Below are 18,118 nucleotides of genomic sequence, written 5' to 3' on the forward strand. Positions count from 1 at the left end.
AAAAAAAAAAAAAAATCAGTGCATAAGTTTGCAAAACATGTCTTAAATTTTGTATAAATGCATTACATGTAAAAAAAACAAAAAACAAACAAGAAATATCTTATTTAAATCTCACTGAAACTTAAATATAAGAACTATTACATGATCTGTGAGAAATTGGCTCTGATGTTTTGCAGTCTGTAAACTCATTTTTATTCTCTGTACAGTTCCAAGATGTCCTGTTGTGCTATTAGAGTTCATTGTTAATGTTAGTAGCTCCTGAAGCTACAGTCCGTGCAGGTTTTGGCCAACAGGGGGAGCTGTGGAGCTTGTAAACCACGTCCCTTCTGCTTTCAGTCGACTTCCTCAGTCTCATCAAACGCTGCATCCTGCAAAATAAGCAGATACTTTAATGTTTTTAAAACTTCAACAGGTCAAGCTAATGGCTTAATTAAGAAGGCTTTTTTTTTTTAAACGTACATATCCTCCTTGGTCCTGCACCCAGGATGAAAAGTTATCCTGCATGTATCGAGCGCCATGGTTCAGCAGGCGGTTTGTGGGCAACGTTTCCACAGCTGACAGACGAGTGGTGACCTGAAACAAGAAAAACAGATGTCTCCAGAGGTTAGCCAAGACAGTCATGTGAAAATGAGTCAGCAGACCTGCACATGACTCCCAAAACTCAGCAAACAGGTGTCCCTCACACTGCCACACCTGCCCGAGTATACACAGACTCATTTCAAGTTTTTTTTTTTGTTTGTTTTTGGGGGTTTTTTTTAACTGTTTTTATCCTGGAGTGAACCTGATTTATAAGTGAATAGTCTTCTTGCTCCTAGGTTTACTTACTGCTAACTAGGAACTGACCTGTTGATTTTTCAGGGCGTATATCACTTGTTCGTAGTCAAGGATACCGATAAACGATATGTGATTGTTATTGAAACTACAGCAATTTGTGCTACCTGACCACAGCTCCTGCAGCTCACAGCCACTCTTATTTATGCCCGCCGTTAAGGCACAGGAAGCTGCTGTGGAGACAATATCTCCACGTAAGCGCTGATATAGGAGAAGTCTTCGAACAGTTCCAACATCTCCCTCTATATATCTGCATACCTGAGCATCTGTACTGCAAGGTCATTAAAAATAGCAGTAAAAACTGACAGGATCATACACTTGCGCCTTTAACCCAGCTGCGGCGGCCAAATCAAGACATGCATGTCCAGCCGCCTCGTCACACCAGCGACATGGAAAGCATAAAGGCCCCTTAGAGTTTCCTACTCTGGTAACTCCTCCAGCGTTAGTCTCATTAAGATTCATAGTTTCACTGATAGCTTAAGCCGCTCTTACCTCACACATCACAGCCATCTGGGTTTTTTGAGACGCCTGCGGCCCTGGAGAGTTGGGCGAGGGGCTCCTGAGGCCCACTCGTAGCAGGAAGGTGTTTATTAACTCACTAAAGAAATCGTAATTCCAGAAGAGCTCTGCTGCTATGTTGGCATCTTTCAGCACCTGACAAGGCACACACACAAACACAGACCAAAAAAAACAAACAAAAACAAACGAAAAACAAATAAAGTTCAGTCACTAAAGATGAAAAAATAAAAAAATAACACCAACAACAAAGTAATAATGAAGTTTCTGATTTGGAGGAATGTGAACATATATATTTTTTAAATTATATGTTCACAAATAACAGAAATATCTGTGACCTGCACGTGAGGATGCGTGAAAAACCAAAACCACTCAGCAGAAGCGCGATCACATGACACAAACTGGTGGTAAACTACTTCCTAAAGAAAGATATTCTGTTGTTTTTCACATCAGATCAAAGTTGTTTTTGTACCTTGCCGTCATATTTGTCTCCAGTTTCTCTCAGCAGCAGACCAATTATCTTCTCCACCTCATCTAAAAAGGAACAGAAGACCCGATTATCAGCAGCAACAACACAAGACAGACAACATTTAAGGGATTAAAGGCGCACACTTATCTATGTATGAAAAAACATATATATTGCAATTGCTGATTGCTTCAATAAGGGACCAACTTTAGCTGCCATGATTACGAAGGCAGAAAAAAAACGTGTGGGGCGTGTAAACAACGCTCAGTCTAGGTTAAAAAGGCGTAAGGAGCTGTCACTGAAAAGAGATCTAAGAACTTGGTTGAAAGTGAAAGGACAATCTTACTCCTCGACACAGCTGCATCTCCTCAGATGATGAGCAGATTCAGACCCAGAACATTGCAGTCGCTCATCAGGGCTAGTCCCTGCTATAAATGGCTGTCGTGTAAGACTAGCCATTTGTTTGGTGGAGTCTCGGCTATGAAAATGTGAAGGGGTATTACTGGTGGGCGCATTTTTTTTTTTACTGAACCTGGAGAATCTGCTGCTGTTGGGGATCTTAAACTAAACTACAACAGCATTCATTTAGAACCGATTGTTCTCAGTGGGTAAACTATCAAAATCAGTTTCTACAAGCTAGACAACGCTCTTCAGATTTGACTTTTCAACCAAATTAAGGTGGAAATGGACACCTTATTAAAACGCCAACTATCTTTAAGTCTACCAATTACCCAAATATTGACTTAACTTTAGCTAAACTGGCCAAACTACAATGTGATGTGCAAACATTACACATGCATTACTCAGGGAACATCTGATCTGCCCTAGATGCATAAAGTGACCCAGCCGTCAGCCATCTGAACCCAGACGTGGCCCTTTTGTTTTGTGCTGCATGTTCCCCCTGTGCTTGGTTTGTTTCCTCCAGGAACTCCTGTTTGTTCTGTTACCAGAGAACCTGCTGGGTTAGCGCTGCCCGTCTTGACCGAGTTCACAGAAGAATTTAACTTCCTTCTCCTAAGGCTGCATACCATGTTTCTATTGGCTCTCTAACAGACAGCCTCAAATTGTGTGTCGTCTGTGTCGCTTGTTTTAACAGATACAAAAGAAGCTTAAAAGAAGAAACTCACTGCCACAATCAGTCTCTATTTCTGGAGGAATTAACTGGATTTCATCAGCAAGCTCCATCAGTCTGCTCGCTACCTCTCTCACCTTCTCGTCCTCGTCCTTCTTTTCAGGCTCATCTGGAAAAACGGAACAAACGCATTAAATCAGATCCTAAAAGGACGGCATTACAGCGGGTGGTGGCTGATCGACCGGGTAAAATGGCTGGCCGAGAGTTGTGAAACAGGAAAAACGCAGGAAACCAATAAGTCTTATGGTTAAGTGAGTGATTCAGCCCAGTGGTTCTCAAAAGTTTCCTGGAATAACCCGGTGACTTTACAAAGAAGCTCAAAACCTTTTAGGGAACTGCAATGACTCAAATAGTTGACTGACCTTATTTAACTGGGTGGAATATACAAGCACATTTACTGGGGTTAAAATGTCCAATTCATAAACTGATTTTTTTCATTGCTTTGCCACAAGAAAACCTGACTAACAAAAACATGTTAAAATTATTTCATAAGCTTTGTCTAACTTTTTGGCTCCGGCAGAAAAATCTGTCAATCAAAAACAAAAAAACCCAAGTTGAACTGAAATAAAGTAGAGCACTAAAGTATTGGGCAGCACTTTGTTACAGCATAGTTTCACTTTCTGGTCGTCCATGCTTTTACATTTCGAGAACCTCGAGTTGGTCTTATCTGTAATTATGAGCGTTTATGAGAAACTAAAACCTGTTTTCAGGTCAGTGTGAAACCAGCAGGATGTTCACCCGTCGCACTAAAAAGAAATAACAAGGGCTGAGGTCCATAAAATTACCTTTGTAATATTTTTATGGCATGCTGTTGACAGTCGACTCAGACATTTTTTAAGACAAAAAGTTCTGCAACAAGTAAATATTTTCTGGTGTTTTTGTCCTCTCGCACTTATAAAAGAACACTTTTTGAGAGTTTAGGACTCTTAGTGTGACGTCTTCGACCTGGTATTGACTTTCACCCATTTTTAAACAAAACAAGAGGATCTTCTTCATTTTACCCGCCTCTACAGCACAAAAACTTTCTTCCAGTTTCCATAAAAACTTATAACGTTGTCAGATTTTTCCTGTGAACCTTACACCAATATCAATGCCCCTCCCTATAATAAAAATCATGACAGCGTTGATAAAGTTGTCAATGATTAAGTTCCAGTCGGAGCTGGTACTTTTCCTGCCTTACTGTTTCAATAAAAATCCAACATGTTTAAGATTACCTCGGGTTTTTATCACTCTGCTGATTTAAGACTAAAACGTGTAACCTGGAGTCTTTATCAGTGAGACGGTGCCGGATGTCAGTCTTCTAGTGTATTTCAGGCATCAGTTTCACAGTGAATGATTTTATTTGCATGTTATGATAGTGAACTAATATTTTATAAACAAAACTATGGTGCACATTAATCAGCGAGGCTAATTGTCATGTTATCTAAGGCTACACCTTTATTCTCCTCACCTGTAGCAGGGAAACATCTGAATGAGACTTCATCAGCAGGCTCCATCGGTTTCTGCTGCTGCTGCTGCTCCTCGTCGTCTTCTTCATTCTTCGTCTGAGGCCTGGTGCAGCTGAAAATGCTCAACATGCGTTTCAATCTCCTCCCCTTCTTTCTGTTTTTCTTTTCTGTGAGCTTGTTCTCAGTCTGTGTTGGTGTCTTTAGTGGAGTTTTAACATGTCCATCTGAGTCATCCCCACCACTTTCCCTGACCAGGCTCCTCTGTGTGTTTGGTCGTCTCCTCGTCGTGTAGGCCATTAAGACTCTGAACTCCACTGTGTCCTCCATGTTCGCCACGTCTGGGGTAGACTCGGGGTCGTTGTATGTACCAGTGGAGCGGCCAGCAGGGCGGGGAATGGGGTCGTAGATTTCGATGTGACCGTTTGTCATCTTGGCTTACTGTTACGAAAAAGAAGAGTCAAACTGAGACCCAGCCATCATCTGAGTGGTAGTTCTCTTCATGGAAGTGGGGGTTTCCTGGAAAAATTACCCAAATAGCTAAAGAGATATCTGAACTATTTTCTAAGCATGGTTTTACTGTCTAAAGGCAGAAATGAAAGAAAATGCACTGGTTTCTTTTAAGTGAGGCAACAAAGACTTGTCTCAAGTATTAGCAAGACAATGATGCTTTCCTGAGAAATCACATCCCATTTTGAGCAAGGAAAATTCTTCCTTTAAGCATACATCATGTTATTTGTGACAAATGCATGACTCCGCTTGTTCGTGTTATTTTGCACAACCTGCCGGCTGTATAATTAATAAGTGTGCTCAGTGTTTATGGCACATGAAGTGTCTTTAATATTTAAGGTAATGACTGTGTAACACAGATTAAACTGAAATCTGTTCATTTTCCTGTTACTTTCATCCATTTAATGAACAAAAATATATTTTGTGCTCGACTAAAATAAACCCCGAATCCTTTAATCATACTTTCTTTGTTCACTTGCATCAAGTTCATATTTTAAAATGTCAGATGTGGTCAAATTTACATCCTCAGTGATTAATCTCTCCAATTAAGGTTGCTGTAGTTTAGTCTAAAAAGTTTTAATCTTGCCTATTTCCAGTTTCTGTTTTTAGCTTAGCTGATTTGAGTCAGTCTCCAGAGCTTTCAGTTTAGATTTGGATAAGAAAAGTTTCGTTTCAGTTTCGTTTTTGTTAGTTTATAAAATATATTTAAATAAACGAATTCTGACTCGATTGTTTCAGTAAGTATTATAACATGAAGGGTCTTTGTCAGGGGAAGAATTTAAGAAGTTTAGATTAGACATTACAATTTAAAATAGACAAACACCTGGTTTCACTTTGTGAAGACAGGTGACTCAGTCGTCATCCGCACTCTGAAATAAATAAATAATACACGCCAAAGAGTCATCCGGCAATTTGACCAAACTGAACCATGACCTAAAAAAGTATTTCTACTTTAGTTGCTAAAAACGACTTTAACTCATAGTTTAGTTTTTAGCTTTAGTTAAACATAAAAAAAATACATCTGACTACAAAAATACACAATAAAAAAGGTTTAAATTTTAAAATGAGAACACTGACACACTTGACTGGATAAATCACCCTGACGTGTTTAAATGTAGTCTAACTGGTACCTGTTAAATCCTCATGTCCAAACTGTGAACATCTGTAATATTCCTGTAATTAAAGTCAGCTTAATGTTAAAGTGTTGTTGTGTGGCTCCTCCTCTTGACTTCAGGACTTTGTCGAGGCGTGTCTCGGCAAACAGCTGATAGTTTCACCAAACTCAATGAAATACACCGGGAACTCCTGAAGCCACAACTAACCGTGATGCGCCGTGTTTCTCTGGGTCAAAGCCGTCAGAAATCCGTGTAAAGACGACCTAGCTAGCTAGCTACTCTACGTTAGCCATGAAAGAAAAACTTTATTGTATATCTTTTGACTTTGAAACTTTAGCCGGTGAAGTTGTGTAAAAGTAGCTGTAAACTCGAGCCGCCATTGTTTGACTGAGCTTAAGTGGCTGTAAATGTTAGACAACAACAACCCAACCGAGACTGCCCCTGAGTTTAACAACACGATAAAAAGAAGAAGAAGAGTTAGAAAGTTAAACTTAATGTGTACTTTATGTGAGTAAAAACGACCTGTCAGCTACACGGAAGCACTTTTAAATACTTCAAGTAGTCCTAGAATACACAAAAACAGATATACTTACGGTCCGAGCGGTCAAACAGACGCTAAACGAAGGAAACCACTTGCCACACCAACTCGTATAGTCACTGAGAGAACTATGCGCCGGTCGGAGTCCACGAGCCTGTTTAAGTATGGCGACTTTGTCACGTGCTGACTGACGTGCTATGACGTAGCTCCAGCTAAGACGAGACAAACCGAACAAACTTTTCTTCGGATTACATATCTCGTAAGACCTTTTTGGAGGGGGAATTAATTTATTTTCCAGCGGGGCGTAATTTTCGATTACAAGTAATTACATAAAAAATACACAAATAAACATTTTTAAATGCATGTGGTAAGGGTATATTCTTACCTGATTTTCTTTCGCACAGACAGAAGTGGTCTGTAAATGTCAGAAAACGGTGATTTCCGCAAACAGGCAGTAGTTAGCACAGTTGATCAAAGATAATCAATTATATGGAATAAATAAGACGACGTGCTTCGTAGGTATTATGACTCAGCAACCCTGTGTTCGACGCTGCCTGTGTTATCTTGTATTTGTTGCACATTTTGCTGTCCTCTCGGCCAAATTTTCCTTGAAAATGTTTTTCAAGTCCGTATCTATAAATCACTTTGCCAGAAACTGCAAAGCGCAGCTTCTAGATTTCTGGTGATCACATTCCTGAGCACTTTTTTTTGACAGATCATCTGCACATTTTTCTCTGTTGTACATTTAATGAACAAAAAACGTATTTAATGCACGACAAAATAAACCCCCCAATCCTCTACGCACGTTTGTACACTTGCATCACTTTCATCTTTTGACAATGTCAGTGTGCATTTCACAACAACTATCCTCCGTGATTAATCGCTTAATAATTCCAACTAAACTTGCTGTTGTTTTTCCAAAAAAAACCCAAAATTGAGTCTTGGGTAATTCCAAGTTTTTGTTTTTAGTTGAGTGGATTTCAGTCAGTTTCCAGAGCTTGCAGTTTAGTTTCTCATAAAAAGAAAGTTTAGTTTTAATTCGTTTATAAAAAAAATTAAATTAAATTAAATGGACGAATACTGACTAGATGGTTTCAGTAGGTGTTATAATATGGAGGGTCTTTATCAGGGGAAGATCTTAAGAAGCTTATATTAACGATTAAAAATAAAAATAGTCAAACAAACACAGGCCAAGGGAGGCCTTGACTTTATTTCTGCAGATACAATTCCCCCCTGGGCCTCCATGGTCCCCAGTGCACAGATTCGTTGCTAATATTACACCTTTTAATTAGGCAGAAAAAGAAGAACAAAAGTTGAACTGCTTTAAATTCCCATAAACTTCACATGCACATTCACATAGCACAAAATTTCAAGTTTATTTTTCCAGCACTTCAAGTTAGTCTCAGAGGAACACTAACCTCAATCGTAACCTCAATTTTGAAATACTGAGTTAAAATTTTGAGATATTTAACCTGAAATTTGATGTACAATTAGTGGAAGAAACAAGTGCCCATAATTGTCTATCCAATGTTTGGAATCATAAACTGGAAGTTTTCTTGTTCATTTTTTTTTTTAAACATCCTGTTATTACAGCAACAGGTTACCCTGCTAACCTCTAAATCTGCCTTCATGCTTGCTTAACTGCTGCAACATAAAGGTGAGAGTGACACCACTGTGCATAGAAACATTGATCTGAGCAGAAATGAAAGCTCAGACTAAAAGTAGTTGTGTCCACATTCCAGGAGCTCCATAGGCATGCCCTTACCAGACAATCATCAAGCTCCACAATCAGCAGGTAAGGCAGGAAAAAATCCCCAAGCTCCTGCACGTCACTGCAAGGAGAGCTTGAGTATAACGTTTCAAGAAACCACGGTTTTATTTATAAGGAGCAAAGAATTTCACGCTTGTTTCCACTTGGGGTTTCTGTGTGTCACACGCCATTGTTTAGACAGCAGGTGTCCCAACAGTACTTTCCTCTTTTTTTTGTTTCCTAGGATCCAGATGTTCTTCTCATTTTTTTTCAAATTGCTGCTGAGCTCTCCAGGAGACCATCTTTAAAGTTTTTCTTTGTGCACAGAGGGCTTCTTTCATTTTCATTGTTTGGGGACTTTACGTGCCTCACTGAGTTCAGAAGAATTTCCTTTTGTAAAACCAAATAACACTTAGTCAGATAACAGACACCTTACCAAACAAACATTGGTAAGTTGTATCTGATAACTTGGCATATCTCAGCATGGCATGCAGTGTGTCCTTTACAAAGTTTGAAAGCAGACAAGTGGAGGACAAAGGAAGTGGGGTGTGGTGATTGTACACCATATGAAGAAAAAAAACAATCCCACTGGGATAAACAAAACCTGAAAAATTAGTAATTGCTTAAGATTTGGACAGTTTGAAGTGTCTGCAGGATTCTTCATAATCATCTAATTTTCCTTTCAGTTACCAAATTATGTTTAGGTGATCTTAGGCCCATAAAAGCAATTAAAACAACACGAGGAAGACAAAGAAATCTGCGTTGGGTCAGTGGGTGACTCTGTGCCCACTGTGGGCATGTCTGTCTCGCTGTGACTGACTGGGGTCCGTGGAATTTGGATGGATTCTTGATGTAGGGAAGTAAAAGAATCGATTTCTGCATGAGCATTTCACACTGAAGAGAGTAAGTCTACATGATCGTGAGCTGGCTCTGACTGATGTTCATTGTGATTTGTGTTAAATTAAAAAGAGGAAGTATTTCACAAAGTATGCAACCAAATCTGGAGGTTTTTAAAGTTTAATCAATCAAATCAATCTCAGTTCTTAAAAGAAGGCCTTAAACTGCTCAGAAAATACTCAGTTTTTCGCTCAGAGAAGTTCTCCACATTCGTTCCCAGGTGTGAATCAGGGATATCTACATGTGGAATGTCTCATCCATGTGTCATTGAGGATTTTCTTTCTTCTTTATTAAACTGTAATACGGGTGAAGGTTCAAACAAGTTTATGACTCAGATATCAAACAGTAAAGAAAGGCGGGGCAGAATTTCTTCAAGTGGCTGCTTGTTGAATCCTGGGTTATGAATGTGAAACAGTCAGAGTGCTTCAAAGACACTTTTGTATCCACAACGGTGCAAAAATAAAATCATGATGAATAAAATTATTTCATATATAATCATGATGCACTTAAATCCACCTGCCTGGTGCTCCAAACAGACTAATGTTGGCTTAATGTTGTGCGTGAATGGGTGGATGACTGGATATGTAAAGCGCTTTGGGGTCCTTAGGGACTAGTAAAGCGCTATATAAATACAGGCCATTTACCATTTAAATTGGATTTTTTATGCTTTTTCTTATTCTGTGTCACTTTTAAACTTCATGATCATATTAAACATGGCTGGTTTTTAATATCCAAACAGAGGCTCAGGCTCCAGGCTTCTCTGTGACTCCTTTATCAAAGAGGCTTGTCACGGTGGTAACCCCTGACCTCTGAAAACTTTAGATTGCACAGTTGTTATCATTCTGCTGCATGGAAGAGCTGAAGATTTTTATCGAGAAAGTCCAGGAGGGAAAGGATTAGCACACCAGGAAGGCATAAGGTTGGAGAGAAGGTTAGAGAAGTAAGGCTGGGATGGTGCAGAGGAGAGGCTGTGGATGAAGGTGGAGCTGCCAGGCAGGAGGAAAAGAGGAAGACCTTAGAGAAGATTCTTGGTTGTAGCGAATGCCACGCAGAGGGTTGGAGGAAGCAGGCGAAAGAAGAGCAGACCATCAAACAGGGATTTCTTTTCCTGTTTGACTGTTTATGGTAGAGTTTTGCAGGATATCAGATAGATGGAAAACAGAGGGGAGAATGTTGTCAGCAGACAGTTGTGGATGTTTCTGTGAGACTGTGCTAGAAATGGTCATTGGATTTCTTTTTTATGAAATGAGTTAAATGATAAAACAGCATGTCACGGTAGGAGGAGCTTAAGATGTACAAGTGGGGATAGACACTCCTTCCAGAGAGTTCAGAGAGCTTGTTTCCTTAATAAATTTGTTTTACCCTCAAAACCACCATCTGCCTGGTTTATCTGATGAACCAGATTGGGGTGGCTGTAGCTCAGGAGGAAGAGCAGGTCACCTGCTGATCGAAAGGTTGGCTCCAGCAGTTTGCATGCCAAATATCCTTGGGCATGATACTAACCCCGACTTGCTCTCCGATGCATCCATCGGCGTATGAATGATAGTTAGAAAGCACTCAAAGTATAGATTATACTGCGTATGTGAATGGGTGTGTATGGGTGAATGCGGCATGTTGTACAGAGTGCTTTGAGTACTCCAGGAGAGTAGAAAAGCGCTGTATAGGAATCAGTCCATTCACCATTTTACCCTGCCAGTAAATTCCTGCTTCCAACTTCCCATCACCTTCCACGAGTCTCCATCCCACAAACACTGATATTTAATTCTGCCCTTTGCGACACAATGATAAGGAGGCCAGGTGCACCCTGAGGACGATCAGTTGACATTACAGATTAGACTTTTTATAGCTTTTATGGTCTTGTCATTAGAGTAGTTACGTCAGAGATTTAAGCACCTCCATGACTTTTCTATTCACTGCCAACATGAGGCTGTGAGTTCTTTTGGAGAAAAGCCTTGATATTAATTAGACATGATTAGATATAAATTCCATTAAAAATTTCCCCAGTTTTGGTGTCAGATTTGTACATTATGTGCCACCAGTATTTTATCCAGTGCTGTCTTACATTTAGCAAACATCAGCATATTTCAGCCTTTTTGAGTGTTGCTAACACATACCGAGTGACATATATGTGCTGCTTTTGTTTTTGTCACGTAATCTTGAACTGAGGAGCCACATGTGAACTCCTTCACATCTGCTGTTTGTTTTCAAATTTCTGCACTTGCCAGCATGACTTTGCAAAGATGTATCTTCCTTAAAACAGCAGCTTGTTTTGACAAGTAACAGCTGGTGTTGAGGGGATTTCCCCGGCAACCGCTCAAACAGGAAATGAGGTCAGACACCAAGACAACAGCGTCACATCTTCTTTTACCAAATGACAAAATAAAAACAACAAACTTCAAGTAATCCCATCATCATCATCATCAGTAGCAGAAAAATAAAATACAAAAGCAAAAAAACAAAACCACGTGCCCAGCCTTAGAAGAAACTTTAGTATAAATCATTTAAAATGATAACAATTGAACAGTTTAAACATCAATAATGCCATTTTTTATGCCATTACCAGAACAGAATCCCAGGGAGGTAAGAAAATAAAGGACATGCATAACCAACGCTGATGATAGACACAGTTTAATTCAAAGTCATGTTTCTACTAAATAGAAAGAGTGATAATAAGCCTGTGTGTGTGTGTGTGTGTGTGTGTGTGTGTGTGTGTGTGTGTGCTGCTCAGAACGAACGTAGCTTACATGAGCACAGTCACTTTCTGGAAATTATCAGTTTGTGGTTTTATTTTACACACATTTTGTCCGTTACGTAATCTGCTGAAATTCGGAGGAAGGCCACCGAGTTTGATATCTGGCTTGTGGAAGCCATCCTACAACAAGAAACCTCTGCAGAGAAAGAGAGCGAGACATCGGCTCTGGATGTTTAAAGTGTGGATTCAGTCAAGAAATTCTAAGAACATTCGAAGGGTTTAAACAACACAGCTCTGGAATAAACGAGTCTTTACTCATCATACGTTTTAACCCTTGGTAAAACAGGGCAGAGCGATCTGATCGATCTGATTGGTTGATAAGAGTGCAGTGAAAATAGACCCAAGCTGTATTCCTACTGCAAATGTTTTTACCGCTCTTAAATTTTCCATATATTTTACAAATAGGTGCCTCTGCGGGATTGTCTTTGCACAGGAATAGTTGTGCTTGCAAAGCACCAACACCCTGTCAGTACATATTTACTCATCCCTGAGATAACCATATTAGGATATCTGCTTTCTATGACGCTAAAGGGACTCCAGAGCCAATCTGTGATGTACCGGAAACCTTCTATCAAACCAACCTCCTGAGCGCAGACCTGAGGACACAAGTTGGCGACTAATAGTTTGAATTTTGAGGGAAAGGGAGAAAAGCCACTGCAGTGAACGTAAGCTGGGACTTTGGGAGCCAGACTTCTATGATGGCTGATCACGACTCTTTACAATGTCCCCTTAAATAATTGGGAAAGCATCATGTCCTGCAAATATCAGCACAGGTTACTGCAGAGCTCACAGGGTCATTTCAGTCCACTGACATATGTGCTCTCAAAAGAAAAGAACGAACGAAACAAGAATCATTTTCCCAACCAGCACTGAAGCAAAACCGCACATTCAATACTCCTCGGTGCTAAATGCTCGACCGTGTTACAAACATTAATGTAATGTAAATGAGTAACATAGAAATGCAAAAACAAGAAGACATAATCTATTCATATTGCATTGAACATGGCTCAGATTTTAATTTATTCTTAGACAAATGCTGCAAACACACACACACAGAAATACACACACACACACACAAACATAAACACACACACACACACACACACACACACACACACCAGGAGTACCAGATACACACTATCGGACTGTGAAAAGTTAAAATCTTAGTTTGAAAGAAACATTGCAATAAAAATACTTTAAATCTCCCATTTTTTAAACAGACTCTGGTCTATCGTCCAAAAATGAATTCAAACGCAAACGGCAGGAACCTTGGGTTAGCGTCATTCCTTCCATACTGGGCTAATACTGGTCCCCTCTCACTATCACTTGGTATGGTCACTGGTTTGATGGTTCAGCGCTAATTTTGTCCCCAAAAAGAGTCCCGTGTTGTTCTGCAATATGAGGGTTTTTTGGGGGTTTTTTGTTTCGACTGAGAAATTTCACAAAACGGCTCCCAGAGCAAAACATTTATCACCTTTATCTCACCAAGACAAGCAAAATATTAGAAATATGACAAAGAAAACAAGCACATATCCACAAATGTGACAGAGATCGGCACATTTTAGGCATTTCTATGACACAAATGTGATTTATTTTCCATCAGCTAATGAGCTCATGGTTCCTGAAACGTGTTGTGATTATTCCGTTATTTTTGTACTCTCTGGGATCCCAGAAAGAGCCAAAAAATGCTGCTTTTTGTTATCTACAAGAGATTTTAGCTACTGAAACAACCAGGTGGGATCACTTATGATTTCATAATGTTTCTTTTATGTGTATAATGTCCCAATATAACAGAGTTTTTCAGCTGCATGGCTGAGCAGCTTATGTTTGGTCCATATAGCGTACATGCCTTTCTACAATGTAGTGATTAGAAATGGTCATTTCCAGTAAAATCAAAGCTTATAATGCTAAAAAACAGACATATTTAATTACAATTCTATTAAATGTTATACAATCCGAGTCATAATTGGTTATAAAAATGTCACAGCAGCACATACACAGATATGACTGGAGTCATAAATGATCCCACTCGGTCACTTGTTCCGTGTGTTGTTTGTACTTGGAGAAAAAGCTGCAGTTAAAAGAAGTTTGTGAGAAAAGTTCAAAGCTTTCACAGTTCATGCAGGTTTGATTTTTTTCTATGCCAAACTGTGTCCATGTTTTGAATTGTTGTGGTTTACTGACAGTGCAAACAGAGCTAAATACTTGTAGCTTCTACCACTGAGAAACACTGATATTTTGCTCTTTGTCTGGCTTTATCACATTTACACTCGTCTAATATCAGCTTGTGTATTTTTTTGTGTGTGGCTGCTGTGGGGAACATAAAGTCCCTCCATCATGTTTGCCACAATAAATTTTTAAACATGCGAATAACTCAATCGCAGCTTTAGTTTAAAGATCTCTTTGTGAACCTCTCAGACTCCAGCACATGCCAAGACGTTGGAGAAATGATGCAGTGACGCAGACATAAAATGAAAATAAATGTTAAAAGTGGGCAAGAGCAGATCCTCATTTTAAAAAACCTTTTAAAAACTCATCTGTACACGTAGCTCTGAATCATGGTTTTGTCTGTAAAAAATGTGACACATTTAGTCCACTGAGTGTTCCTGGAAGTAATCAGCTGCTTGAAAGAGTCAGAAAGCTGACAAGCGTTTTGTCATTTTTATGAGTCACGGCGAAGCAACGACTCCGATAGGATAAGTCGAGTCGGGACTCGCAAGAAGCCAAAAGCGGAAAACATTACAAGCACTTCAGGACGAGCGCACCCGGGGAGGATATGTTTGTTTTGTTTGTTTTATTTTGTGATGTGTGACTTAGCGGGCAGCACGTGATTGCAAACGCTAGCGTTGCATATTTAATGACATGGGAGTAAGAAAGTTTAGGGAAGGCGTGGAAATCAAACTATGTGACAGATGATGGGAAAATGACTGAAATTTGGGATGAGATGTGACATTACGCTAGTGCAATGTCTTTGGCACAAGTTTTAAGGGACAAACAAAAACTTTTACTGTTCCTACGAGCGCTGAAATGACACTTTATACACTTTAAACCACTGCAGAAGTCTCAGGGAGTAAAATATGCATGAATCCCTTATAAGATGAGAAACAGGTGAACTCACGACGTGTGACGGCTGGTCCAATTGCACTTGCATCCTGATAGTCCTACGATCAGTCATTCACTCAATCGGCACAACCAATAAATAGAATATGAATAAATAAATACAAATAAATAGTAGACCAGTAAAATCTCCTCTGCAGTGCTGCTGCCAGCTGAAGCAGTTCATCTCTTCTAGCTCGTCTCCAACTTCTCCGCCCGAAGAGTCGAATCCAAACGTTTTCCTCTCCACGTCGAGCGCGCAGAGTCCAGAGCGACACAGAGTGCGCGAGCGTGTTCGCGATCACACGGCCGTCTCCAGGTCTTCGTGGCTTGCAGACGATGAGCTCAGGTAGGCGGCGAGCTCAGCGTCTCCATCGGCTTGGTCTGCCGGCGTCTTCCCCTGAAGGAAAGAGACGATTAGATTGGAGCGTGCCTCTCATCCAAAAGGAACGTACAAAAGCGGCAGCATGAATCCGAGGGATGGATTAAAAATGGAAGGTAAGGGAGCAAGGTGTCCCACAGCGAGATCTCTAATCTAGTTAGCATAATGGAGGGCTAATCTGGCCTAAAGAATAAATCACCGTCTTTAAATGGAACCATGGAGGACGCATGTTTAGATGCAACTACATGTCTTACCAAGGTTCTGAGAAGATGACTTTCCACCCTTTACTGTTTAACCCAGTCTGACGAAAGTCATTTTTAGTAATTCTGCAACAAGTTTTTGCTTGTAAGGATTTTTTAAGGTATTTTTGGTGCTTTAAACAAAATAACTGTGGTGTAAAATGCCCCTTAAAGCCTCTAAAACCTAAAGAAAGTCAGTGAATGCGAGAAACTAAAGAAGCTTTTAATCTTTAAACATGTTTCCAGGTCACAACTGTCCTGGGGAACTTTGCCTCTTTTATTGCAGCCAGTATCGACTGACTTACCTCTTCTTTGCCTGAAAATATAAATGACAATCACACACTTCCCCTCAGGACAAAGATGTGATGCACTGATCTGTTTGGTAAAGCCTGTTTTTTTTATTGCCATACTTCCTGTTCTTTAAGCTTTTGGTATCAGCTGCTGACCGATTCCTTTTTCACTGTGAGAGTGACACACCCTGGAAGCCACAAAACCTTTCACTGTAAATCATTTGCGTGATTCATCGGGACTTACGGGAATTGTATGTGCAGCTGTTTAAAGTTGTGTAGAAAAGCGCTATATAAGAACCAGTCCATTTACCATTTAAACATCTGTTTACCTGGAAGTTGGTCTTCTCTAGTGACGCCCCGCCCTCGACCAGTAGTCGACACACTGCGTGCTGCTTCCCTGATGCTGCTTTGTGCAATGCAGTGTCACCTCTAGACACGCACACACACACACACGCACACACACACACACACACACACATTCTGGTGATCAGATACAACTCATATATAAAGCTAAAGATCATAGATAAAGCAGTAACGTCACTGTGGTCAGACTGTTCTATACCACACTACACTACAGGATTGAGTTGTCTGCACTCAGGTTCTCACATAATCACTACGTGTGAATTTTAAACAAATATAAAATACACATGAATGATACATTTCCCTTCAGAGAAAACAAAACAGAAAGTACCTCTCTGTGTCTGTTAAATCCAGAAGAACCTTGGAGCCTGAGGAGGGAGAAACAGGAAGCGTGAGCAGTGATCTGAACGTACAAATGCTGTTAAACAAGCCAGAAGGTCCAAATCCTCTTTAGTCCATGTTTTCCTGCCCTCAGAACAGTCTTCCACTTTGCCTCAGTGTTTCTGGATCATTTCACATCCAGTATTTATTTTTGGCCTTTGCACACAGAGATTTGTTCAATTTTTTTCAATCTTCTGATGATATCTTGTACTGTAGATGATGCAATATTCGACATCTTTGTAATTTTACATTCAAGAACATGTTTTTCAAATTGTTCCACAATTTCTACATGCAGGTCTTGTGCACAGGTTCACCAATCTGCACCTCATTACTCTCTGAGAAGCTCTTTTTATACCCAATCATCACATTGTTGATGTTCCTCCACTTGTTTCTTTTTCAGCTTTTTTTTGCCCTCTTCCCAAATTGTTGGAGACATTTTGCTGCGATTAAATTCAAAGTAAGACAAGAGTTTTCATGAAATACTAAAACGTGTCAGTATGAACATTGGATATTGTGAATATCCAGAACTGCTGTTGTGACACTGAGTTGTACACAGCTGTGGGATTTTAACCCTAAACAACCTGAGTCTTTCAGTTTTGTGACTCTGACTGAAAGTAGATCCAGGAGGCTGTTGGAGACTTTCGTTTACAGTAACACAGATATTTATTTAACATGCACTTTCTCACCTTGCTGCAGTATGTAGCGGACCAGGTCTGCGTGTCCGCTCTGAGCAGCTAAATGCAACGCTGAACAACCCCCAGAGTCTCGGACCAACAAATTGACGCCTCGATCCACACACTGTGAGAGCTGCAGAGGCCGACAGGAAGACACGATTTCAAGATTTTCAACATCAACCAGGATTCTTAAAAACAGGAACAAAGAAAGAGCAAATCTTTCTTGATAGAAAAACCTGATTGTTCTTTCTTGATAAAAGCACTGAAAATCTATTTCTATATGTTATTTCATTTATCTTTTTAGACCCCAATTCTTTTTTCATCCTCCACTTTCCAAAAACACATTCAGCTAACAGCTCTTTGGTAATCACCTTGTTGTTGTTTGTCAAAGAACAACAAGGTGATTACTAAGATGTTAGCTTTGGAATTCTTCAAGAGAAATGGGAACAAATTAAGTGGGTTTTTTTGTGACAAAGTGCCTAAGGATAATTTTTAAACTTGCTACCTTGAGAGGACGCCTTCTCTGTGTAACACAAGAGTGGTTAATGATCCTACTGTCTGGGAATCAGGGTAAAGCAGCTTCAGCTAACAACTGTCTCACTCCCGGTGGACCCGCATGTCTTTCTTTTAGTTTTGTTTATCCCATACATAATAATAATAATAATAATAATGGATTGGATTTATATAGCATTTTTCAAGGCACCCAAAGCGCTTTACAATACCACTATTCATTCACTCTCACAT

At 39.9% G+C, this 18,118-nt stretch overlaps 2 protein-coding genes across 2 annotated transcripts in view; both read right to left on the minus strand.

The window, feature by feature from the left end:
* Nucleotides 1-168: 168 nt before the first annotated feature.
* LOC102210579 (apoptosis facilitator Bcl-2-like protein 14) lies at nt 169-6,723 on the minus strand. Its single transcript, XM_005747231.1, has 7 exons — nt 6,609-6,723; nt 4,396-4,831; nt 2,941-3,054; nt 1,820-1,881; nt 1,324-1,485; nt 460-573; nt 169-368 (listed from the first exon to the last, which is right to left on the minus strand). Exons 2-7 carry the CDS (start codon nt 4,820-4,822, stop codon nt 333-335), a joined length of 915 nt encoding a protein of 304 aa, XP_005747288.1. The 5' UTR covers nt 4,823-4,831; nt 6,609-6,723; the 3' UTR covers nt 169-332.
* A 6,308-nt stretch (nt 6,724-13,031) lies between these two features.
* The window catches only part of dgki (diacylglycerol kinase, iota), a 92,906-nt gene continuing 87,819 nt past the window's right edge, over nt 13,032-18,118 (minus strand). The window contains exons 30-33 of the mRNA XM_005747272.2: nt 17,387-17,507; nt 16,651-16,687; nt 16,289-16,388; nt 13,032-15,448 (exon numbers count right to left, since the gene is read on the minus strand). Coding sequence (XP_005747329.1) covers nt 15,350-15,448; nt 16,289-16,388; nt 16,651-16,687; nt 17,387-17,507 — 357 coding nt within the window. The 3' untranslated portion in view covers nt 13,032-15,349. The remainder of the gene's footprint in view (nt 15,449-16,288; nt 16,389-16,650; nt 16,688-17,386; nt 17,508-18,118) is intronic.

The sequence above is a fragment of the Pundamilia nyererei genome, unplaced genomic scaffold, assembly GCF_000239375.1.
Source record: "Pundamilia nyererei isolate P.nyererei 1_Seehausen unplaced genomic scaffold, PunNye1.0 scaffold00192, whole genome shotgun sequence".
Classification (NCBI taxonomy): domain Eukaryota; kingdom Metazoa; phylum Chordata; class Actinopteri; order Cichliformes; family Cichlidae; genus Pundamilia; species Pundamilia nyererei.

Excerpts from the sequence above, each read along its gene's own strand:
- LOC102210579 (XM_005747231.1), bottom strand. The coding sequence starts at position 4,822 with ATGACAAACGGTCACATCGAAATCTACGACCCCATTCCCCGCCCTGCT. Across the intron at positions 3,055-4,395 it reads CAGATGTTTCCCTGCTACAG|ATGAGCCTGAAAAGAAGGAC; the intron begins GTGAGGAGAATA and ends CCGTTTTTCCAG. Across the intron at positions 1,486-1,819 it reads GAGACAAATATGACGGCAAG|GTGCTGAAAGATGCCAACAT; the intron begins GTACAAAAACAA and ends GTGCCTTGTCAG.